The sequence below is a fragment of the Anticarsia gemmatalis genome, chromosome 19 (genome assembly GCF_050436995.1).
Source record: "Anticarsia gemmatalis isolate Benzon Research Colony breed Stoneville strain chromosome 19, ilAntGemm2 primary, whole genome shotgun sequence".
Taxonomy (NCBI): domain Eukaryota; kingdom Metazoa; phylum Arthropoda; class Insecta; order Lepidoptera; family Erebidae; genus Anticarsia; species Anticarsia gemmatalis.
Window position 1 is genome coordinate 10,398,435 of NC_134763.1, and position 27,544 is coordinate 10,425,978.

Genomic DNA, 27,544 nt, shown 5'->3' on the forward strand with positions numbered 1-27,544 from the left:
ACCCGCTATATTTTCTTACTATTGGAGTTGATATTTTTAGAAATATTATCATTGACCAAATCAAACTAAAGATGGTAAAAGTGTACACATATTTTTGCTCCTGACTGTACTGCTGGGTTCAAAATACATGTTAGAGAATTCTTTTATGATGTAAATCGTTACCCAGATAGGCGATTGTAGAATGAAATAGGTCAAGCAAAAGCCACGCGGATGAAACGCGACGTTTAGCCATACTTGCATTGTTATTCTTTACAAATGTTGTGTGTGGAGTTTTTGAAATACGTACGCTAAACGATGTTTATAAATGTTTGTACGGAGAAGCAAAAGGAAAATGCTTTTTTGATGTTTAGGTTTAGATTTAGGAATTGTTGCTTTTAGAGCAGATGTATGTTAAGTGCTTGTTGCTAGTTTAGATTATTCTACAGTTTGAAATTGATGACGTTGATTTCAAGAGTTCTCAGTTTAGTGATACTGAATGTACCTTTTACACAGAATGGTTCAATATATTTTGCTGTTATATATTAATTGGCATTTCTTCTAATTTGGGGTAAACTCTCATCTTAATAGCGACGAGGCACAAGATACCACTATTATCAGTTAATATTTGATATTATGATGCTTTTCAAAACCTACAGCTATATAAAAAGGGTAACTTCCAGCCGCATCCTAAACCAGGTGTTCAAAGTTTGATAGATTTAAAGTAACTAAAAATATGACAAGTTGACAATCTGTCATTATCCTGCTACTAAATAATCTTTGATGCGGGGGTTAAAAATAGATTCCATATTTAGCTTTACCGATGTGTCAAAAATAAATAAGGGTGAAGTCAATCTGCGTGGGTTTCTGAATTTTTGATTAATTACTTTCACCCTAATAAGCTAAAAAGTTTTTGTTGAACAACTACCAAAGGCCACATAAATATTACTTATTATATTGGGATAAATCATGCCCAAATTAAATATAGTTGACGTAAGATAAGATCAGGTTAAGAGAAATGACACGCATAGCCGTGTGCTATGCTTAGTAGGTCTTAGTTCAAGCATTATTTAGTAAAAAGAATTAATAATACATATTCATGATGCTATTGTATAATCATACACGCGTGGCTATTTCTTTAACACACACGTGCCGATAAAAAAACTTTTCTAAGTTCTAAACTACGAGATGAGAAAGATGTTTATCAGAAAGACGAGTAAATATTGACTTCTGCAGAGAAAAGCAACAGTTATCCTTACTCTATGCTTTGATGCCTAGAATGCACACATTCCAGGCATAGTACTATCATCACAGTTATAGTGGGGCATAGATATCTTGTTTGCTAATATTACGATAACAATTATGCATTATTTATTCATGGAGCTAGAGAGGAAATATATTTTAAGAGGACTACAATACATGAATCAGCTGTAAGCCATTAAGTTCATATGAATAAAAACGGGACTATGACTAATAGACTTCGCAAAAAACAATGGTGCCGTAAACCATTCTTCCGAAACCATACTGGTTGCAGATGATGCGAAACCAAATAATCTTCTAACAAGGAATCATAAAATCAAATTGACCTTCAAATCCTTAAAACTCAATTTATTACATTCCCCATTCAATAAATCATAAATTTATGTTTACTTTAATTTTTATGAAGCTCCTTTAAGTGTTTTAATTAAATTATTTATAGCTGCCATAGAGTTTAATTATAAACAATTATGATGTCAGGATACCACACCTATGGTGGTGAATTAAACGGTTCATGGGATACGTGACGCAAGAACCACATTGCTGAGTCGAGTTTTACCTAATTAGGAACAGTAATTGAGGAAATCTACGATTAGGAAAATTCTTGAAATAGTTTTAGCGTGTGAAGATAGCCAATAAGTTAATTTATTGAATGATACTCCAGTCTTGTGCCTCGAAGTAAAGTATTAATGGACATCATTTTTAAGAAAGGCAATGTACAGCTCAGTGGTTATTCAGGTAGAAGTCGACGGAGATACACGATTGCCCAGTAATATTAAATAGTGGGAAGAACTCTCAAATCTAAAAGGTCTGTTGATTTTTTTTTATAGTGACGTAAATAGTAACGCATAAATATTATTGTTGCTACCAAGACGGATATAGCAGAAAGAACTAGTGAAGCAAGAAGAAAGATGTTTCACCAAATTAACTTATCAAAGCCACAATTTCAACAACGATGCGCGTTTCCTCAATTATCTATTAGTTTGAATGCAACATATAGCCCCCAAGGGAAAACAGATTAACAAATAAACGGATATTCTAAAAACAGTTTCAAAAACGCCGATATTTCTGGCGTCAGAGGGTAATCACCGTCTAAACAGATTCCAACACGAAATCAAACAAAAATAAACTAAAGAGAAAACCACCTAAGACTTTAAATGTACGTCAAAGTTACTATAAACAAGAAATAATTATAGATATATTTAAAATCTAAGTTTGTCGTCAAGCTAAAAAAAGAACACCAATAAATCTTTTCAACCTGTATTCTTTAAAAGACGGTGGCAATTTTCAAAGTAAAATAAACCTTAATGAAAAAGAAGTAGAGTATGAAATTGTAGAAGATAAAAGTCCGCGACTCATTACACTAGCGTTTGATGTAAAGTTCTTTGATCTAAGTGACATATTGTAAACTGTAGATGATTTGAGACGGTTGGGAGCACTTTCTGCGGTTAAAGATGATGTCGTACGCATTGTTCGAACAATTTTACTAATTATAGAAACTATAAGTCAAGGAGATTAATGGTGTGGAGAAAGACAAGGGTATGTAAAGAGGGGTGTTCAGAAAAATGTGCATATGATTGACGCGGTTATAAATAAAAATATTGAAATTGATAGATGCGGGAGTGTCATAGTGAATTATGAAGTACGGTTCGGTTACGTTTCCTGGTTAAAATGGGTGAAAGTATTTGAAGTTAATACAAAATGACATTTCAATAAATTTATTTTGATAGCTTGAATGTTTTTTAGATTTATGTTTTATCTTTTGTTTTTATTGTTTCCTTTTATGTCTACCAAATAAATGAGGTTTCGAATCCTGTTGAGAAATATTTTCTTTCAAGTAACACTATAATGTAATTTTTTTGTAAAGGTACTTAGCACAGTACTTAAAAACCCAACACAATTATAAACGTACTAGCTGACCCGCGCAACTTCGCTTGCGTCACATAAGAATGGGTCAACATTTTCCCCGTTTTGGTAACATTTTTCACTGGTACTCTGCTCCTATTGGTCGTAGCGTGATGATATATGTCCGTATTTATGCAAAATGGAACCACACGACAATTTTTCAATTTTTATTTTTTAGCAGAATACTAATATAGAAATTGTCTAAAACCTTATACAAAAAAGAACGACGCGATTTTCGCCTCAGAAATAGGGTTTATTAAAAGCAGAACAGAACCAACTACAACTGATAGAGCTGCACATGTTTTTGTAAAACCTTTGATATCTCAAAAGTATGTATTTGCTGTGTGGTTCCTTTTTGCATAAATATGGACATATAGCCTATAGCCTTCCTCGATAAATGGGCTATCTAACACTGAAAGAATTATTTAAATCGGTCCAGTAGTTCCTGAGATTAGCGCGTTCAAACAAACAAACAAACAAACTCTTCAGCTTTATAATATTAGTATAGATTTAACTGACCGATATCCATAAAACTTAATTTTAATATCATACGGGCAAAGTTTATCTCCATTCCTTCACATAAATTAAAGTAGACCCTTCACAGCACGATATTAATAATCCACTTTATTTTAAAAATCAGCCCATTAATTCAATTAACGTCATACAACTTTAAAACATTTGTAAAATGGGATATTTAGATACATGTTTCGTTTTAAAATTTTTGTTTAGTACATGATAATATTGGTCGCGTGGGTGAAGCTGACGAATGTTCTAGAAATATGATTGATATTTGCGTGGTTTTTGGAGAACTGCTGAGTGATGGTAATGGTAGTTAGGTGGTGTTAGGTCTGAAATAGAACTGACTTGTAACATCCGTAATTTTCCAGCACTGTTACTATGTTGCTGATTGGCATTGGTCTAAAATCTGAGTAGCAAACCTATAGGATTTAACTTTGAATAATTGATTGTGATAAAAAAAATATCTTTTAATTTGAGTTTAATTTTGTTACCAGTATTTAGGGTTTCTGTTTTGCATTTTAGTGTTCTTTAAGCAACTACTGAGCATTACCATACACGCGCCTTAAAAATCTTTTGTAGATCATATATTTGACACGCGTAGTAAAAGGCATGCAAAGTGAAAGTAAAAGGGCATTTTACTAAGCTCTTCCGACCTCGATGCAAGTGTACAAACTTGTATAATATGTGGGTCATTTGCATTCATTACAGCAACCAAAGTCTTAGATAGAACAAAACCTTTAAGGCGTGTCCTACGTCAGTCATGAATGCGATGCATCGCGTCTTTGACTATTTTAACAAGCACTATGAAAAAGATGATTTATCTTACATTGAGTCGCAAGCATGGTTCAGACCAAAAATCGCTGCAAATAACATTACAAAATTCAATCGTTTATGAAATTTATAAGCGACACGATAGTTCTTCTTATTTTGACATAGTGCGTCACGTTGGTCACGATATGTTGCATCGCCTTGCGTTGCGTTTGACGCACCCTTTAAACAGCGGGTAAGCAACAAGAGCAAGATTATGAACTAAGCTTGTATCAATCGTCGGTACACTTATTTAAAATCATCTTAAAACATATTTTCAGTATAAACAATGTCTTTTTGATCTATCGAGATTCTCAGAAACGTGCGGTTAGTTTTAAATAAATTTCTGTCTCGGTGGCGCCACGGCAATTAGTATTAGTTATATGAATCATTGGTTGTTTGTACTTAGAAAATAATGTTTCTTGATCACCCTTTTTGTATGAAATGGAGCTAAAAATATGAGTTACTATAGACTTTGTATGGCTTCGGAATATTTTGACGTCTTCAAAAGTTGTGTTTTATTTTTACACTGGAGGGTCTACTTTGTTGAGTGTTGGTGCAACGTGTAATTATTCAGTTGTGAAGGATTCTTGGTAATGATCATTAAGATTTAAGTTGATGAAGGATTTAACATGACTAAGGTTTTAATTGGGTACCCTGAAAAATTAGTTTGATGAGTATGATGATGAAGGAAATGGTCTTTTTAATTTATTTTATTGGATATGCAAATAATAGTTTTCGTATAGAGTGACTCTGCAGATTGACAAAGACACATTTTCTAAAGAAAATAAATGATAATTTTATTATTATTATTTGATTATGTAGTTTGGCGGCATTAACATTATTTTAATCTACTAGACTTTTGCCATACAGGTACGAAGGAGGAAAGGAATTGATCGGATAACATATATTAATATTTTGCATGTAGTATTTGTATATTTTGGTTTATTACATTTCTAAATTATAATTATCTAGATTTAACTGAACTCCAAAACTGAGCCCTTAATCCTACCTCGATATCATTTTTAGATCATGCTCAAAACAGTGAAACAACAAGAAAACAAGCCACTCGCTTCATACGACAAACTACTAACACACTTAGCTAATCCCAAATTAAAATAGACAAATTAAACGTAGACAAAACAAAGTTTCTGTAATAGAGTGTTGGATCAACAGTTTACGATTAGCTAGAATTTTATCGAATCGGTATGAGTTTTTGACAATCACTTTCTAGTTTTTGATAGAACATAATTATATATTATACAACATCACGGCCGTTATATCTTTAATGTGTAAGCAGAGTTGTATGTAATATTGCCCGTGCTCTGCAATTTACAAAGTAAGAACTATGTAAAAGGGGTGAGCTTATTGCCATTTTATCCAGTACGCAACCAATAGTAGCCCGGACTTTTGATAAAGTCGATACATATGAATTTATAAGAGGCCTATGTCTAGCAGTTGGCGTCTACAGGCTGATATGATGATGATGATTGCGAAGTTTATGGTATAAATCAGCTATAATCTCTTTTTTTTATTAGTAAAATTTTAATAAACAAAACAAATATTTATATTTTCTGTTGTTATTTCGTTTAACTTCCTAAGCTGAATGTCCAACGTAAAACTTTATGACACGAAAATTAATTCTAAAAGTAAAACCGATGTAAAGAAAAAAACCACATCTAACAAAATTCAATGTCAACGGAAACACATTTATAGCGTCCCTTAATTCACTCTACAAAACACCTAGCGTACAAATCTAAAAATAAAAGGTTCACATTAACCGCATCCGCATTTAGTAGCCGACCCTCAATCTTATCTAAGTACAAAATGTTCTAGTCACGCGACCACCGATAACATCGTGAGGGTAACTTCAATTCATTGAGTTGGGGATTATTTGTCGCTTAGCATTAGTGGTTAGATGATGAGGTTAAGCAATGTTGTCTAGGTTGAGATTTGGATGGGTGACCCTTTACTAAACTTGCAGGGCAGGTGCTGGGCAGTGTGCAGTCAGTGTTATTAGATGATCCATTTTTCTATTCTTCGCACCTGAAGAGTAACTGTAGTTAGTTGTTAACTGAATTCATGAAAAGTCCTGTAATTTTTGGATTAAATACAATCTGTGACAACAGTGTGTGTGACTCACAGTGTTGGAAAATTTCCTTTTTACTACCAAAATTACTAAAATACAAAAGTCTCCCAATCAACAAAATCGTGAGATTTACCAATACGCTTATTATTTTAGAATCGATTGAAAATAATAGCTTTTTGGAATTGACTTCTGATATAAACTGACCCCTATGTTGTTCAACAAAGGGAAGCATGGTGTAGCTTTGTCACATAATAAGGGGCACAGCCATGTTATAGAACATTAGGGAAGACTGTTGTTCTCGGTCAGTTTGATTAATAGACATGTCAATTTTGTAATAAAAATGTACAAAGAGGGACAAGTTGACTAAATATAAATAAATTACCCGTAGATTCTGTAACATGTTTGACAAGAATTGGATGTGTTAATTTTATTGTTTTTGGAACCCCTATGAATAAGGAACTCGTGGTTAAGTATAACAGCTGCACGGGTCAATCTCTCAGGTTAAGTTACGCTTGCCGAGGTAATTTTGTGGATGGTTGAAAATATAATCATATCGTGTTCTTCCGTGTTTCGGAAGGCATGTTAAAGTGTGAGTCCCGGCTGTCAATTTCAGAGATTTTCAACTGTCGTTACCCACGTCAGAAGCTTGAAAGTCTGACAACCAGTCTTACCGTGGTTTATCATCAGACAACTGGGTGGTACTGAGGACAGATGGATCGTAAATCAAGCTTCTAGATCGGTTGAAGTCTCTTTAGATAGCTTTCCGACTAATATTAACAAGTTTTTTACACTCAATTTATTGTTTAGTTCAAATATCAAGCTAAACCACACATCTATTACGACTAGGCTGTGTTTAGCCCCCAATAAATTCTCCCTAAATGCCGAGCAGCTTTAAACAAAGCCATATATCCATATTTCACCATAACAACACCAAGACTACATCCAAAATCATCACATTACTGCACCACACATAAATTAGCTGCTGCAGAACAAACATGGACCTTGCAAATCCTACCAGCCCCAATGACGTTAGCCGTCGTAATTATATTGTCCTAGCACGTACGTTGCGCAAACAATCGCTTTGGTCTGGCGTAAATTAGGTGCGCGAATTAGTTTGAATGCTTAATTTGGAAGGCGTGATGTATGTTTAGTAGTGAACCGGCAATGTAAAGCTATTTTAGTGGAGTTTTGTTTTTCAATTACACGAATTGTTTTGGCAGTGAGATTCAGTGAGATTCTCATTTCGGAAATTCAATTTTTAATTAGAATTTTAAGAAAAATATGGTCTGCTAGCATATTTTTCATGAATGTAAAAAATCGATATAGCACAGAATTTTATTAATTCAGAAATATAGTTTTTTTGGTTATTTCTGGTATATTACAAAACTCTAAGTAATGTGCATGTCCTTCTCTAGAACACAAAAGTAAAATATAGTAGATAAATTGTACTAAATTGAAGAAACATAATTTCTACCATCCAACCAAAATATTATTCATGCTCAGCCGAAAAAAAACACATGAAGCGGCCACGTCACGCGTCCTGTACGCTAATTGAATGAGTTAATTAACAATTTCAAGGTAAAGGAAGCGCATCCGTGGTGGGAGCGAGAGAGGGGGGGTTAGAAAGAGATGGCACGAGAGGAAGTGACGTGTCGTGGTGGATATAGCTTTATCTTACCTCGAGACGTTTTAGAATTATTGTTGGGACTTGTAAACGGAATGATGTGAAAAAAATAGTTATCAGAACAGGTCTTTGGTTTCTGACTACCCGTGTGGTAAAGAATCATGTTGAATTTCTAGTTGCATTAAGTATGATCTTGTGATATCTTGCTAATGATGACATTTAAACTCTGATAAGTTCTACAGTATTTTGTCACTTTCAATAAATTTTATAGCTGTACGAATTAAACAAGAAATTTGAAATTGTGTAGAATATAAGTACTACAGGTTCCGTATGTCATTAAATAGCATACCTACCTACGATATTGAACATAGATTGATCTACAAAATAACAAACAAACCTATCGACTACATAAAAGGGCGTTAAGTGTCGCTTACTGGGACAAGGTGAAAGAGGGTCCCGAATAAATTGAACGTAGTGCCTCAATCACCGGAACACTTGTTACCGTGTTATTATGTGTTGTGTTAATCATAGGTGATATTGATAAACTGTTTGATATTAATTATGAAGTAGAGGAAATAATGTGGAAGTAACACATGTCTATGCTTTTGTAAAGTAACTAAAGAAGACAATGTCCAATGGGGTTTTGTGTATGTTAGTTTACAACTTTTCGAAGTGAAGTAAAGAAATTAAAATCTGGTCCAAACTTGAAGCAAAGGTTATAGTATTATGTAAATAAAATGTTTACAAAATATCACATTTAACAGAAACGATTTATTTCAAAAAGACACAATCTGAATTAAACCTGCGTTCTGTTCACACAAACCTCGGATAAAATCAACTATCCGATGTTATTTTCCACATGCTACTACACATCCGTGTTTAGGATACAGTGAATCAACTGTACATCAAATCATTCACTACACAAACATATTAGGAAAAATAACAAAACCATAAATTCCGTGATACGCAACATTCTACCGCACACAGATTACCATCTATACATCGACCACTCATTAAAAATATTACATAAGTAGAACATAATAAAACCGACCCAATTCTCACTCCATCCAAACATATGTTCACCATTCCTATAAATAAAACATTATTTATAAAGTATATCTGAATAAACATGAACTAAAAGAAGTGTTTAGTTTATTAAAAATAATATTATTTCGTTTCAGATACAGTTCCGGTAGCAAAAAATAAAGGGAGAATAGAAATTGGCATCGATCCAATAGGAAATTTTGAAATGGATGAAAAATAAAAATGTTTTGAAGAAAAAAATTGAGAGTGTATGTGATATAGTGACATCAATGTGTAGTGTGATAGATGATACAGATGTGATAAGGACGCCAGTTGGTGATGATGGCGAGGGATATCAACTTTTGTGTGATGGTGATGGTGATTGTGATACAGACTCTGATAGACACGAGCTTGGAGATCATAGACTCACGTAAGTTGCTGTTATAGGTTTACCACTTTTATTTACTCTAACGTTTATAAATACAAACATTACGATGAAATTAGTTTCTTAATTCAGGAAATCGACTAAGATTTACGCCATACTATAGAGTAGTGATTTTCAACTACTGTTGAATACCGACGACTTAGCTAAGCAGCGCCCCTGTCGTGCCCCCAAGGAACTATTTTGTTAAATGGAATTTAAATGCCTGACAGCCGATACTCGATAGTACCAAGTGAAGAAATCGCACAAGTTTGTCGCAGTTCACACTCATTCTCTAAACATTTTTCTAATAATACATTATATTAAACTGAGTAGTGCTATGCTAGGATTGTTTGAAACATCGCTAAAACATTCGTTCTATAAACGTACTTCCTGAGGAAATGTTTCTGTTGATGGATTTCTATCGTTCGGTGCCGAATGCAATATGGGATCTGTACGATTTGTTGACGAACAAGTTCGGATGAGTCAAATCAAAACAGTTATAACAAAATACGAAGAGTGGAAGAAGGTGTGATCATTTGAGTCTCGTATTGTGTTGAAAATAAACTAAGGTTGGTTAGTAATGGTAGATATTTATAAAAAAATGTCTGAATTATAAGAAGAGAAAAGATTATGTTTTTATAGTGTCTGATAATAATGGTGATAATGTGAAATATTGCAAACATAAATTCTAATTATACGAAATAATCGTTGAAAGTCAGGTAGATAAATACCTACTACGAAACACAAAATAATGAGACATAAAAGATTTGATTGCAGTCTATGAAAAATCTATCGGTAAATTTGTAAAAACCTAATGATTTTTTTCAAGCAGCTGCTTTCATAAATCGTTTCGATAAAATTTTCATTGATAAAAAACCATTATTTCAATTTAATTGCATTTGAATCTAAAAGTGACATATTTCATGTCTGAGTTCATACACGTTATATAAAAATTAGTCATCGGGCATTTTTTTTACTATTCTCATGGCGCCAAAGCAAAATAAACATATGTTTGAAAACGCCAAGGAAATGGGTGATTTACGTACACTGTAAATAACAATATCGCTCGACTGCAAATATTCGTCACGATGTTTCGAAATAGTTTCTTAATTTTAACATCTTTGAAGTGATATGAATCATACGCAAAAATATTAGAAGTATGCAGTTTAATTATATTTGATGAAAATAGTTGAGATTGTTCCTAGATTGCATTGCTAGAAGAAACGTTTTGAAACCTACCAGTCAATTAATTATATAATTATTTTGCCATTCAAAGGTAGAATGCGTGCTTTTGTTAATTCCTTTATTCTATTATATAATAAAATGTAACGCGAAATCTTTAAAGTCTAGTAGTTGAATATCGTTGAACCACTATCGAAAACTGAAACAGTAGTATCGTTACTCTACTGACGAGGCACTTTGATTTTGTCATATCAGTCTCAATGTGTGTATACTTTATATGCGCATGAAACCAAAAACGTCATGTCATTCATTAACAGGAAATTTCACAATACTTTCAATCAATGGACTATAAGGTTGTGTTGACATATGTAAGCGCCAGAGTGCAGCATAAGACAGCCTATTACTTACTAGCAGAAACTTTCTAGTAGATCAACAACGGACTTCTATGACGAGAAACAACCCTGCTAACTGAAGTATAACGACCAGTGACATTCATCTGTACCACTAAACTATCCACCCACGGCTCCCAATAGTTCACCGATGACACGTATGACTGCAGCTGCTATAACAATAACACACATCAAAGCTACAAACTGTATGGTATTTAAAGTTCAAGCGTAAATAGCGGGCAGCTCGTTAAGCGAAAATATCGCGGCAGATTTATTTGCAGTGTGTTGGCTTCGTATCTTAGGTGTGACACAGTGTAACGATTATCTACCAAAGACTATCGAGAAACGGCTAGCTATAAGAGATATTATGCATGAAAAATTGATGAGCGCCTCTAGCGGACATCGTATGAACAACAGGATTTTTAAGGTAAATTTTAAGTGTCAAAACTCTCGATAAAAATGCAATTTTAGGGTCCGTACTCAAAGAGTAAAAGAGACTCTATTTCTAAGACTTTGCTTTTTCACAAACGAAGTATTTCTGTTGCCGCCATAACATAATATACTAAAACATCTAAAAACTATATATTTAGGAGGGCTTATACAGTAGGCATGATTTTTTTGCTAATCCATCCATTCTAGGCGTTTATAATTATGAAGTGTCAAAAAGAGACTTAATTCCCCGCTAAATTATCGTAACATATGTATAACCAAGTGGCTACTACCACGGAATATTTAATTTTTCCCTCAATATCCTAATTATCATCATCCATAAAAACCTTGTTAAGTTAAAAACCGTTATTGACACAGGACAAAAACGTTGCAACAACATATTGGATCCCGTTGGACGTCAGCCAGAATAAAGGGAATCGGGTCGACTTTCTATCTATACAGAAATAGATGAAAAGTTCAATGTGTATTTACTACTACAGTTCTAATAGAGAAAGCTAATCTAGGATCTACACGCACGGTGTGACGTCATACCGTACTATGCATATTGTGACGTCACAGTTTGGTATTTCGTACAGTTGAGTTCGGCAACAATATCGTAGTCCATCCTGCCTCGGGGTAGAATAACAATGATTGGGTCAACTTTTTAACTCAATCAATATTGAATCTAACCTCTTCAGGCACCAGATATGTTGGCTAGTATATTACTGATTCAATCTACTTGCTATCAGTATCCTGATGTTCTATCATTATCGTCTGATGTTAACTTAATTGCTATCCTCCCGTAGGCCCAAACAGGCCAAGCCCCTAGCAGGTGAAGTAGAAACTCGCTGAAGTATCATATAGATCTCAATAGCTCGATACTCTCTAGAAAATCGCACAGAACCAGTATAATTTAGCTCAAAAGTAAACTAGAGTAAAATATCCAATTCCTTGCATGAATAAAACATGATAACATTCAACACAGTAAACGCCGAGCTATTTCAAATCAAAGAAAGGCAGCTATAATAAATAATCTCATGAAATGAATCCTGAGCTAAGAAGCGCACCACAATTTGAATAAAATGTCCTGGGAGTAAAAATAGCCAGTAACCCTCTTCAAAGCTGCATTAATTAATATTGCTTTAACGAGGTTAGTTGGTTTTCAACTCGTTGGATTAAAGAATAAACAAAATCTACATATACTTTTTTGCAAATTTAAGATATTATATCCTTTGCATGTATTTTTATGCGCCTAAGGTGCTGTTAGAAAGTTATTTCAGGAAAACAGTAGCGCAATTCTGTACAGTCAGTCAGTACTGTTGTGTATCGAGAGTTTGACATTTTAAATGTGTAGCCAAATAGATCTTACGAAGCCCGGTAAACTGTTAAAGGCGTAAACAGATTTTCGTCAAAAATTTCTCAATAGCTAGCCAGTCGTCGGTAGTCGATAGTAGTAGAGAATCGATGTACAGCTGATAAGTGCATTTGACAATAGCAAACCCTGAAAGGGTAGCCAATAAACTGACTTTGCATCATATATGTATATGTATATTATATATAGTATGTATAAATATTCCAAATAAGCTAATAGTGACTAACAACATAATCATCAATCGAGACTAAGTTTATAGTAGTAATATAATAACGACCTGTACCATCTTTCAAATAGATATTGTATTTTAAAAGTAAGATTTCAATATTCATTACTTTTTGCGGATAACACTCGAATGCTTTTAAGACTAACAATAACTGATACTAATAAAAATAAACAGGCTTTAGAAGTACGAAAGTGATGCAATATACATCTTATTCTAGCTAAACAACTGTAAATAGAATTTTCGACTATCGACTACCTTTATAAAAATGCGTGAAAAACTAATCAGCGCCTTTAAAACTAAGATCTTCAGAAGTCCATTTCCCATCAATAACGCCTATAGACAATCAAAATCAAAATCAAATAATTTATTCATTTAGATCAAATGCTGACACTTATGATGGCAATGATACAGAGAGTGAATTTACCGCCAGTTCGGAAGGTAGGGCCAATGAGAAGAGCTGGCAAGAGACTCCTGGCCACTTTTTTTAATCGCCAAATGGTTTTAACAATCAAGTAGGTATCAACAAATTTTGTACAAAAAATGATCAGAGCCTCTAGCGTGTTCTGTGGGAACTAATTTTAGATACAATTGTACTGTCAAACGCTCGCTACTCGATGTTTTTGAGTGTAGAAAATAGCGCTACAGCAAGTCAATTCTATTTTTTGTTTAACGACACTAAATGGCGCTCAATATTGTTTTGACCATGTTCGCAATATTTTGTTTTGAGCAACTGGAATGTTATGTTTAAACGTTTTTAATTACAAGAGTTGTTCTTTGTATGGCAATAAAATAAATCTCATAACCCACAATGCAGTTGTAATGGACCGCATTACACAAACGCTGTAATTCACTGAGCTGGATCACAATTAATTTTGTTTAAGCAAGTTCATATGAAGTATGTATATAACAAAACTACTAGATGCATGTATGTATTAATGCGAATAACGACTAACCTTAAGAGCTAAGTTTCCAAATTTGATTGAGACCATGGTCCTAATTAATTTTAAACAAAGACTTTTATTGCATTGATAAAGATAATGTTTGACTACCTCTGTGCCGTGGTCGGTTGTGTATCCAGGTGGTCCCAGGTTCGATTCCTAGGTCGGACTATATACCTGTTATGTGGCAATCGTTACTATTATATGTAATTAATTTTGTTACCTTCCGAAATTTGTGTGTATTGCATACACCTTCGGGTATAACAGGCGTGATAATATATGTAAGCGTGTACAATTGTGTAAAAAAAAGTAACAACTTACCCAAATTTAGTATATGAAGAAAGCATTCAATCACGCAAAAATACACCACAATAAAACTAACACTTAACAAGGCAATAAAACCTCACCTCTCGTTATTTTATTTACACTACATAATATGATCATCAACATCTAAAACGTTTCACTTTACGACTATTTATCTTAACACACTGGATTACGCGTACACATTAACTTTATAAAACGTTTATGCATCTTAGTTTTAAACCGGGTTTTCACCGGTTTCTGAGGCATATTTAGCGGTAGTTTATCTATTCAAACTGTCATGTTATGAACCTAAACGCTATTGAATAAAAATAAACTGCTGCTATATGTATCTCAGAAACCGGGAGTTCAAAAGGTTCACAATTGAATTTTAAACTATCACTATTTGTTCACATAATACAAAGATGATAAACGGAACTTACACGCGATGGGAATTTAAAGGTTACAATGATTTTTTTGTTGTCCGACGTTTAGATCAAGTCATACCGATTATGGTCACGGGCTGACTGATGTAGCTGCTAAGCGTCGTATCCTTGTGGCGCGAGTTTCTGCGCCTACCCTCACTTGGTGTTTACTATTTTAAAATTGTTTGAAATTATCATACATCGACACACAATTACTAAAGACGTCCTCACACTGGCGCATTTATTTATTTATTTTTGGTTTGTTAACAGTTGCTACATTTTACATAGTCTCGCATTACGGCGCATTATGTTATGCCAGCGAATGCTATATACAGCCTTGCTTAAAACGGTATTTCACGTCGATATTAAATGGTATCCATCTTTTATTTGCTTGAAACTTACGCTAAGATAATTTGTAGAACTTAAAAATAATTATTCCTGTCATTACTTGCTGATTCTTGATATAATATTGTATTTTTTTGTAACCGATACATAGAAGTATGTGTATGTGTCAGTGTATTGCCTGGGGTTGGGAACTTAAGGTTACAAATTTTCCTGCCTCAGAAAGCGCGTCAAGCCTTTATTCCTGCGTCTGACCTCATAGGGACACAGAAAAAGTGTTGTATAAAACGATTGCCAAAATATTGCAAGATTATAAAAGTGCTCAAACACGGACCTACTTCTATCAACTACATAAAATAGTTACAAGATTAAACCATACTTCAGCGTGGAATGACGTGAGGAATAATTGTTTTGAAGTATGTTTTCTACAAGTTATCTTAGTGCAAGGTTTAGTGCATCTAAGTTGGCAAGTTAAGCACTAACCGCTCGGAGCAGTTCGTGGCTAATTGAGTGGGAAGCACGGCTTAGCCACAACTTTGTTTGAAGATCTAGACAGTGATTTAAAAGTTTTGGTTTTTGTTTATGTTGTGAAGAGTATGTGTGGATTAATTTATTATGTTTTTATTTCTGTATTTTCTTATTTGGACTTTGATACTGTGTACTATTCTTTCTTTATATAAATGCTAGTGTCTTTATTATGATTTCATGGTTAAATAGTTAAACTATTTTAAATTTTATTCCGCACAAAGATATCTGATGACACGGGATCAGACAAATATTCTTATCAATAACCAACATCTAATGGCTGAAAATACGGGGTTAACAATATAGTCACATTAGCTATTATTAGATTTTAGTGTGTAAAAGGCACAGTATAAAAACAAATCCAGCTAAACTATTAATCTATTAAGAAATAACAATATTCGTATCAAATGGGAATTGAACCTACACTTTATACATTGTAAGTAAATTACCTTTGCACCGATTGTATTTTTGCTACATTATTATTACAGCTAGCATTTTCTTTAAAGGCTTATTTTAATCCCATAAAGGCTTAAGCGACGTGAGGGTTCTTTGACCGATTATGGTATTACAACCCCCTACTCCCCCCTTCTTTATGGGGTGAACTTATCACAGTTTGCAGGACAATACTCGTAATAAATGATAGTAATTTTTTAACTGACCCTTCTGTGATAAAGGGTGTTGACTTTGGGAAAGGAAGGAGGGCGGAAGATGGCTGAATACGGAGTGTTTGGAAAATAGCCCTATCAATGCTGATGCACTGTATATATAAATTCGATTCCTGGTGAAGGCGTGTTGTACAATGCACATTGTAAGTTTGATTTCAAATTGTATCCGTTATTTGTGTATGCAGAATTGTATCTATCCCCAAACTAATTGCAAGAATGTTGGTGTTTGCAATGCATCATATTGCAAGAAGCAAGAACCATTTGAATTTTATCAATCACAATACAACATTTTGTTTAAATCGGTACATTGCCGTACCGGTTAATAAAACAAACAAGCGAACAATATTTTTATGCATTAGTTTTTAGTACATTACTAGTGTAGCTTTTATACAATTTTTTTAACTATTGTTTTCAACACGAGACTGAAACACGGTTATTCTAAGAGTTCATCTCTTTGGCAGTAACATAAACTATTTCTACGACCAAGACAGGTGTTAGTCGGTCTAAATATAGCAAGTCGTATTTAGCATCAGCTGGGTTCAAACCCCCGGTAATTACACGTAGCACTCATTGCCAATTGACAATGTGACAACTGAACAAGGATGGTTTATTATGTGTCGAATATTCTGGAACGATATTATGAACATCATAATTGTATGACAATAGGTCTGAATGAAATGTGTTTAAATAACACCAAATCTTTATTGTTTCCCAGCAGTATAATTAGTGGGTAATTGGGCATGTATATATTTGTCGTTATGTTAATTAAATTTGTGAGGAACTAAAGACAACTCCCGCACCAGGATTTGCTCTTGTGTCGCGGGGACTCTTGCAAACATACAAACAACGGACACAAAGTACAACCAGACCCGATCCAATTATTTGTGGACCGCACAAAATTAAATAATTGTCAATCTCGTGTGGAAATCGAACCCACGACCTCCCGACGCAGTGGTAGCGGCGTGGCGACCTTAACCACTGCGCCATAGATACAGTCATTAGTCATATTTCAATTCTAATAGAGGTTTCCTCCAAGATAGCTTGAACTTTGGTTATATAGTTTCAGTGTATTGCAATAACCTCAGGCTCTATTAAACGGCGGCAAGTGGATGAATGAATAAACCATAGCTCAAACCTTAAAATAAAAAGCTTAATACATAATTATACTAGGTTTTTAAGAAAATTATTCAAAGAGCAATAACCTGGAGTACAGGATAAAATGTTTCGCTCATATTTTTATTTTAGTCTGAAAATAGTTTACAAACCAACAAGGCTGCAATTAAAATATTCATGTTGATATTTTTGTTCTTTCATAAAAACAACTTCTTCGTTAGTGTTTTATTAATACCTAGTAGTTGCTCCTAGCTTCATTCAGGTCTTGCCTTCGTTCTAAGTAATCTCTTGATTTCTGCGGAGTAAAATGCCCCAAGTTGCTAAGAGCCATAAAATGTTTCTTTTCTTCCACAACAAAAAAGAACAAACGCTTATAGACTCATAGTAACTTCTCTAAAACGTTTATTAAATTTATTTGCATGATGACTTTTTTCACTTATAATTTATTGTCTAGTTAGAATAACTGATCGAATAACATGCCCTGTTCAGTTTCCTTCTGGAATTTAAAATGGGCTAGGTCACCACGTTGACCCTTTACGTGTTTGTAATTAAATATATTTTTATAATCTCATGTAGCTTCACCACAACATTTTAACTAAGATAACAGGTTGTAGTAGCAAAGTATCACATACATATATACTGGACTAGCTGACCCGCGCAACTTCGCTTGCGTCACCTAAGAGAATTGGTAAAAATGTTCCCCGTCTTTATAACATTTTTCGTTGCTACTCCGCTCTTAATGACCGTAGCGTGATGTTATATAGCCTATAACCTTCCTCGATAAATGGGCTATCTAACACTGAAGGAATTTTTCAAATCGGACCAGTAGTTCCTGAGATTAGCGCGTTCAAACAAACAAACAAACAAACAAACTCTTCAGCTTTATAATATTAGTATAGATAAATGAAACTAAAATTATTTCAATTAATATACGACATTCATTAAGAAAGTCTACGTAGACGATCTCACGGGCTAGTTAAAATATAAATTCTAAATATTTTTTATCATGAAGCCGACAATCGTGTGAGTGAATGTCAGACGTCACGCACCAGATTTCAATGTCCACAGTTGATGGTGATTTATTACTTCTGGAGTTTTGCACCCGCCTAGTTTTTAGGTAACCTAATTTTAAATATGTTCGTGTATTAAAATTTAAAGGAAGTTTTTATTTGATCGCGAAGAGTGACGTGCCATTGCAATATTCTTTTTCATCTGATTGGCCTTTTTGAACAAATTGTAATTCTATTTTATATTTAATCGTAATTTTCTTTTATTTTTAGGCAATTACCTATACCCGGAGACATAAGCAGAGGTGAACTATAAACGAGTTCAGGAATTGACACCTTCGATTTTAGTCCTGAGTAAAAAAGGAAGCGAGCCTACGTTATCAAAGTCAAAGCCCCTTTTATGACAATCTCAAGTATTCAATATATCTACCGAACGTGATCTTGTAATTGAAAATAGAAAATCAGTTCCTTCTAATTAGTAATTGACAAAACATTTCCGAAGTAGTCCATGCCATGATTATAATTTTCAGTCTATATATAAAAATGAATTGCTGTTAGTTAGTCTCGCTAAAACTCTTGAACGGCTGGACCAATTTGGCAAATTTTGGTCTTAAATTATTTGTGAAAGTCCAGAGAAGGTGTAAAAGGAGAATAACTTTTAAACTCTCGCGTTGCATGTTTAATGTATAATAGAAAACGGGAATTAACGCGAACACGCATTTTACCTTAAAATACCTTAAAGTCAGCCGGCGTTTTCTATTATACATTAAAAGGTGAATAAATTTGAAAATGCACGGTATAAAATAAAAACAAGAAAGCGTGAGCGGAGCTGCGCGGGTCATCTAGTACTTATTAAAAATCAGTAAGCTCATGACCACGGTCGGTGCAATTCAATCGAAATGTCGAGTAATCAAAGGAAAACACTTAAACTCAAAAATGCAGGATATTTTGAATTCTAAGATTATGAGCATTTCAGCCATTATTTTGAAGACTCTTTTACTAAAGACTTTAACTACTCTAGTTTATAGTTTAGTATATTGAAATATATTTCACGTCGGTTAAGAATAGATGCGTGGAGTCGTTAGAAGCGGCTATAATTTTAGCTGTCTAGAATATGGCCCATGCACCTGTTGTCTTCACTAAAATGCGTTGAACTAACGAGTCTACGATATATCGGATTAAACGAAATAGCTTGATTAAAAACGTAGGCGTTATTATGATAAAAACATAGGTTTTAAGACCGTATGTTTGTTGACTAGCTTTGAAAAAGCGGATCTTAAGGTCTGTATTTTAATTCATTCCAAACATGATGTTGTTGTGATATGGATAGGGTTTTTCTGCCCGGTTTAAGTGTTAATTGGAGCAAAATATGAATGTATTGATGTCAAATTTTATAATAATATATCTAATTTAGTTATAAAAATTAGGTAATAGTTTTCAATTCTGCAAGCAATATCTTGAAAATACAATAAAATGCGGTAATCATTGCCGTTTTTTCGGGAAACATAAAACAGTAATAAACATAATACTAGCTTTTATGTTTTTACCTATCCTGGCTTAACTTACTTGGCTTTTATTTCTAGGATTGTCCCAATCAGCTGATGTTTGTCAAAAAATGTAACAAACCAAACAATAACAAAAACTCAGTGACCACGTGTCTACGTGTGGCTATAACCGTCTTGGCTTTAAGCCAAGTGCTAGCTTCCTTCTGAGGACAGTTATAGCTGAGGTATGTCGTTGACTTTTAATTATTGTGGTGGAGTTTATGAAACTTGGTTTTTTGGGGGTTGTAATTCGGGATTGGGGTAATTTGGTGTTATTGAGGGGTAAAGCGAGGCTTTAAACATAGTTAGATAATAAATAGTATAGGTTGCTGAAGCTGAGTGCAGGCAGCAGGAAAGTAACGTCTTTGGATAAACATAGTATACAGAACTCATGTAGTGGTATGGATTAATTTCCCAATACAAACTAGAACGCTATATAATGCCGTCATGAAAGGACCATGAAATTGTTATAACCAACTACGGATAGAAAATTACACATTATTTAGGTATTAACATAAAAATCGGGATCTACGAGAAGTTAATTTCCAACAAAAACATAATTCGATAAATTCAGAGGTCAACACCCTGAATTCAACCCTTTCTTCCTCCGTCGAAGGTCAATAGCCCCATCACCAAATATTGACAAATCCCTAACTAAATAAAACAAAGTTTTTACTATCGAACACAATAATAAAAGGACACAGAGTTAATCTCAGCTGTTAACTGTTTATCATTAGGTCGTAAAGGTTTAATCTGTAGCTACTGCAAGCCGTTAGTAGATATTGTTTGTTTATTTATAAGTATTATGGTGATTAGCAAGCGCGGTGGTCTAGGCAGCGAGTGGGATTATTTAAAGAAGTCTTGGGTTCGATTTTTGGGATAGGTTAAGTATTGTTTTTAGTACGAAAAAATGCAATTCGGTAGAAAATCATGTTTCGATTCTAAGTCTACGATAGCCTGTTTGTATATTTGACAGACGGCTATTTTTCGGCCACAAGGTGCAGCCAGTCTACAGTATTTTCTGACTTGAGAGCCTCATAACGATGTGAAGCAATTATAATAACCGCACGCAAATTTAAATCAGCGTGATCTTGATCAAACATGTAATTTCCACTTTTAAATAATCGAGCTATCACAAAATTAATAGAACATAATATTTTACAATTTCCTTGTAAAAATAAGGAGTAGAATCGTACTTGTTCTTTTCTGACTTGAAAAACAAAAGTGAAATGTCATTAAACATCTCTTATTTTCTTCTACAAAGGGCTAATTTCAAACTAAACAGTAGCTAAAACCACTTTTTTTAGGTGGCGCTTAGTTCAGGGGCTAAATCTGGTTGATCTCTGGCTTCGAGCCAACGCATGCCGATCCCTAAATATGCGGTGTCGCCATGCAATTCTGTATTTAGGACAGTTTTGATGGGGGAGCCGCATTAAAATAGATTATGATGGATTTTTACACCGTTGTGAGTTAAGTATTGACGGTTTACGTTTTGAGGGGCTAATAAATGAGTATTTTTGGGCTAATTATAGTCTTTTTAAGTTTGTAATGCGTTTTTTAATGAGTGATATAATTTTGATCTCTTGTTACGTTTACTAATAAAGTTAGAACTTATTTTATTTTGAACTGAATGTCAACATTTGTGTAGAAATATTACAAAACTAGCTGACCCGCGCAACTTCGCTTGCGTCACATAAAAGAGAATAGGTCAAAATTTTACCCGTTTTTGTAACATTTTTCAATGGTACTCTGCTCCTATGGGTCGTAATGATATATAGCCTATAACCTTTCTCGATAAATGGGCTATCTAACACTGAAAGAATTTTTCAAATCGAACCAGTAGTTCCTGAGATTAGCGCGTTCAAACAAACAAACAAACTCTTCAGCTTTATAATATTATAGTATAGATATACAATTCACTCATTCTATTATTTCAAGTAGTAGTAGTTGTTGACGTCCGCCACAACCTGACTTAACTTTACTTTTCTTAGATATGTAACGGAAAGTTTAGGAGTATTGAACGTGTGTATTTTATTTCATACAACCTAGCGCGTATTGCTTTTAGTTGACGGCTAGTGTACGTCAATTTGATGGACACTGAGCAGTACGTTGCAGCTTTGACATAACGTATACTATACGTGTACAGGATAGTGGCTATCGAACGGCTATCAACTGAGATACAAAAAACTTGAAAAAACTTTGATGAAGCATTTGAAGGCGCGTTTCACATTATTAAAAATTATTTTCTTGGATAAATTACAAAAGGTAAGCGCAGTGAGCAGCAAGTGGTTTAAGTTGGCACCTCCCACGCAAGTGGTTGGTTCGAATCCGAGGCAACACACCAATGACTTTTCGAAGTTATGTGTGTATTAGAAATAATAATCACTTGCTCAAACGGTGAAGGAAAACATCGTGAGGAAACTTTGCATGCCTAAAATTTGTTTAATACATTTATAGGGGCATGCAAAGTCCCTAACCCGCACTTGGCCAGCGTGGTGGACTCAAGGCCTAATACCGTCCCCCTAGTTTAGGAGGAGACCCTTGTTCTGCAGTGGGACGGTAATGGGATAAGAAAAAAAAAATACAATATTATTTCTAGAACCTTTCTGTAAACACAATAGTGCGTAAAAAATAAGCAATCCCAATTTCCTTGCTTATCCACACTAGCCATTAACGTAATCGTTGTCTTTTTAGCAATAAACGGTAGGTCTTACCACAAAGACGGAATCATGTGAACAGCGCGTTTGTGTGATACGTGATCAAAATTGTGATTTTTCTCATTTTAACGCCGTAGTCCCGGAAACGCTTTGAGAGACGGTTTAGCTGTAGCGTATTAGATTTTCGGATTTTCTTTTTTATTTGTGCTTATTTATTTATTGTAGTTTTCTTCAAGCTTTTTGTGTGGTTACAGATTTTCTTGTCGTTAATAAATATTGTACGTCGTTACTATCCGGTTTTTTATCATTTGCTTAGAATTTAGTTTTCTTTTGATAATCTCCTGAAATTAGATTCTCACACATTTTTTTATATACTCAAGGTTTTTTGTTTAGTTGCGCCGAAATATAATGTGAGTAAAATTTCAATTAATAGTCGAGTAATTTTATTTTTATTTTTAGTCTTTACCTTATTTTTTGGTTCTATTCTTTTTCGTTATTTTCTTTACCCCTATTTCCACTCTAACTTCCCTTCCACCCCACAATTCAGTAACACACACAGAAACACTAAAAGGCACAATTTGAGCTACAATATCAAGCTCATGTAAATTCATGGCGGAATGCATAGGTAATGCAGACAATATTTATACATTCAGTTGGAGACGTTAATTCTATGTAGGATTGCAAGATGTTGCACATATGAACACGAAGCCTGAATGGTGAATGTTATTTTAGTGAGATATGGTGTTTTGCTTAAATAAACCTTTGGGACTTTGATTAGTATTTTTACTAGAAATCTTAGAGTTTATTGTTCTCATTAGAGCCTTCTGAACAGCTTTCGTTGTATTATTATGGAATATACCCTTTAATAAAACAAAACAATTCTGAAACTTAAAGTCAATTGAACAAATCATGTTCTCTCAAGCAAGAAATGTCGAAAAATGTTGATTGTTGCTGATATTTAACAGAATACAAAAAGGGTAGGTAATTTTAATTACAAGTTATGCCTTTTTTAACACCGAACACTTGCACCGATCTTTGATTAGCTTTATGACAATTTTAAAACAAAAATTATATCAAAGCAGGCTTTCTCCCTCAATAAAATCAACTCCCCAAATATACTCGCACGTCTCCATCACCTCGAAACAAAAGAAAATAAATCCACATTTGACACCCTTAACAAAATCAGGGGCACCTCATACAATTTTGACACTTTGTTCCTTATTGTTCTATACTCCCTCTCTCTACGGAATGCTACTTAACTTTTATGTGAGGTAGAGCAAATTGGATATAGTTAGAAGGTGGCATTAGCGAGCGTGTAAAAGACGGTGTAACATCAAAAGAGGCGAACACTACCAATTGAGTTAGTAGGTCTGTGTCCGTTGACACACGATAATTTGTAATTTTTTTAAAGAATTTAAAATGAAGGTGTATCTGTTTTTAACATGAGTTTAGTCGATAACAAAGATTTTTTTTTTACTTATTAGAAATATATGGATTTCAGTATATCAGAATAACTAATTTTACATTTCTTTGACAACAGTTTCTACTTGCTTGATTGAAATTTGACTTGTGAGAGGATTACCAGTAACATATTTCTATTTATTTTAAATAGGACATTATATGTAGTTAATCAGTTTAATAAATAAGCTTATTTGAGGAAACTTACTAAACTTATTACTATAATATAATTGAGATTTGAGCATAACACCTTTCTTGGGCCTTTGAATAATTTTATAAGCATTAGAGATCACAAAAAAACAGACTTTAATGTATTTGACAGAATATGCATATATTCAAAAGAACTACAATTTTCAAGCGATACCTAGTAATTTATTCTTCAGACATATCATCAAACACATCGCTGAAAACATCGTATCGTATTTCACAATGGAAACAGAGCTCACTACGCAGCACGTTATTAGATCATAGCTGGAGCGATGCGGCAAAGGGCCCATGTTTTATGTATGCGGCGCCGTGCGAATGTCGCTATTACGATCCGCGGCCGACATGCCGCTGTAAACAGTTGGAGAATTGGAGATTATGATGGCAAATGTGTTTGATGTTCAAGCCATGCTTTGGAAGGCATCGCGACTTTTACTTTTCTTTTCGTAAGGTTAAAGGTTACGTCTTGGTTCTCGGTGATTGGTAAGAAACGGTCGAGTATCGAGACCTATGGAAAAGGTTGGGGGATACTTTTGGATGGTTTAAAAAAAATAATTAATTATTATGTTATTTTTTTTCCAAACTTATACTATAAACAGCTAGTATAGGTTTGGAAAAAAACAAATTTTGGCTTACCTTGCCGATTATTGTATTCATTTATAATCACCCAAACCAACGTGACATGTAGGAGTAAGATATCAAACAGTTTAGCTTAGAGTTAGCTAGCTCGCAGTATGTTTTGCAGACCAATTGTACATTGGGAACATGCAACATGATTGTTTTAATAACTGTCAAGTAAACAAGGTACTATCTATATTATATTTAATTTAATTGTAAAATGAAATATTGCATAAAGTATCAAAAAATACTCGGTGCCTGTGGTTTGTCTCTTGACCACTTGCGTGTTTGGCGAATGCTGAACCACTTAGTCTCTATTGCTCTAAAAAATCTATATTATATTAGTTCAATGTCATTGCCTATTAATATCTTATAGGACGGTATGTTGTTTGTTTAAAGAAACCCTTAATAGGTACTATTAATCTTTGTGTAAGCATTTTTTAGGTTCGCTAGGGTTGTCACGTTGACTTCAACAAATCGCGACTAATCTTAAGAAAAGTATGATTTGACAACGCTTCTTTCGATTTTGATAGACATTGGATATGGATTTGTCGTAATAAATGTCGTAATAAAATAAATAACCTATCCAAATATCCTAGAAAGCAAAAGTGCTGATGCACATCTTTGATCTGAATACTCTTAATATTTTTTTTTTATTAATAAAACGTTACAAATTTATTGTTGAAATACAGTAACTAGCTTTATCCCAATCAGTAAGTAATACAACCATTATTATGACAATTAAGCTCATACTATTTAATGATACTGCTTTATAAAGTGGCAACCCTAACAATTTGCCAGATCTTAGAGCACTGACAGGAGATGAACGTGCTGTCATCGCGTACATTAATTTTAATCTACTATATACTAGTACATTATACATATACATAAACATATCCATACAAATATGATAAATAAGAAATCTATCGGTCTGTCGGTCAATGAGTCTGTCTTAACTTTTAAAACTTCGCGTTGCATGTTTAATGTATAAAAACTAACTAACCTTTCGGCGCAGGTTGCACTCGACGTGGCCGCAGGCGAGTGCAACCTGCGCCAAAAACGTTAGGCATTTTAGGGTAAAATGCGTGTTCGCGTTAAATCCCATAATCTATTATACATTAATGAGGCTGTTACGATTTCACTCATAGATCATTAATCAATTCAGTGGTCAGAATGAAAAGTAACAAATGTTACTTGAGATGTTATGCTCTGTGCTAGGCTATGCTCTATGATGAAATAAATGTAGCTTGATGATATTGGAAGTCGGCATTAAACAATGACATAGGTAACAAACAGTCAGGTGGAACCGCAGGCAAAAAATAGTCTACAATAAATGCCCCATCCACCGTTTGTTATAACTTTTCGGCTAAAACGCTGAACCACTTTTGATGAAATTTGGCACGGAGATAGCTCGGGACTCGGTATCAAACATAGTTTACTGCTTAAACTTTTATTTTATCCAAATTACACACGAGTAAATCCGCGCGTGCGTTCTAGTACGTAATATATCGTAGCTCCGAATTAGGACTAACCGGTTGATTAATAGTATTGTTATTAAAATTGCTAGAGTAATTGATATTGGCGCCTCGCTGGGCCAATATTGGTGATGCTGGGCTAACTTGGAGATAAATGATGTCAATTCTGAGGACGTCTGTTTGGCGTAAGTGTATTGGAAGTTGATTATTGACCTATCTAGTTATATGATCTATTTATCATTGTAAATATGAAGGATGAATATCATAAAAATTCTAGGATAGTGTGTTATTTAATTAAATATTGTACTTTAAACTGGCAGGCATGCTGCACACATATTCAGCTCGCCAATAGGTATTAATCGAACAAAAAAACTGACTCAAAATAATTACTTCACTTGTTCGGCTTGTATCGATCGGGTACATCTAAACATATTCGGTTTTGCCGTCAAGCTAGACCGATTAAATGTACTGCAAAAAATAGTTCCTACGGAGCCCGCTAGAGGCGCTGGTTGTTTGTATTCCATAATTGTAGGGCATTGCTCCTCAGTATACACGAGTTGTGGGAAAACTTTCAAAAATAATTACTTCTTTTAAATACTATTAAACTCATGCTTCAAATGAAAGTTTTTCTCGGAAGTAAACCATAGATTTTCAATAAAAACCACATTTTTAAGACCATTGATAACTTAATTAATATTGTGTAGGTTGTTCAGAAGACGGCAATTTTATACGACGTTCATTGCCTTTTTACGATTCTCGGAAAATATGGGAGAGTCTTGATTCCCAATCAGGATCGGAGAAACATTAAAAGTTGATGCTTTATATCAAAGGATGTATTTAATTTACAAGGTAATTGAACGTTTAATGATAATATTTTTACGTCAATTTTTGTTACGTGTCAATCTTGAGTGAATATATTCTTACAAGAGACTGCGAGCTTAAGGCATACTTCTACTAATTACTACGAAGAATGTATCTTTTGAAACTTTTGTCAGTCCCCAGTTAGCCAGCGTGGTGGACTCAAGGCCTAACCCCTCCCTACTTACGAGAG

At 34.1% G+C, this 27,544-nt stretch overlaps 1 protein-coding gene across 2 annotated transcripts in view; it reads left to right on the plus strand.

Moving 5' to 3' along the window:
- The window catches only part of LOC142980889 (protein turtle homolog A-like), a 112,636-nt gene that overhangs the window by 9,834 nt on the left and 75,258 nt on the right, over positions 1–27,544 (plus strand). For both annotated transcript variants that reach the window (XM_076126474.1, XM_076126475.1), the window contains exon 2: positions 9,359–9,630. In XM_076126474.1, coding sequence (XP_075982589.1) covers positions 9,540–9,630 — 91 coding nt within the window. In that variant the 5' untranslated portion in view covers positions 9,359–9,539. The remainder of the gene's footprint in view (positions 1–9,358; positions 9,631–27,544) is intronic.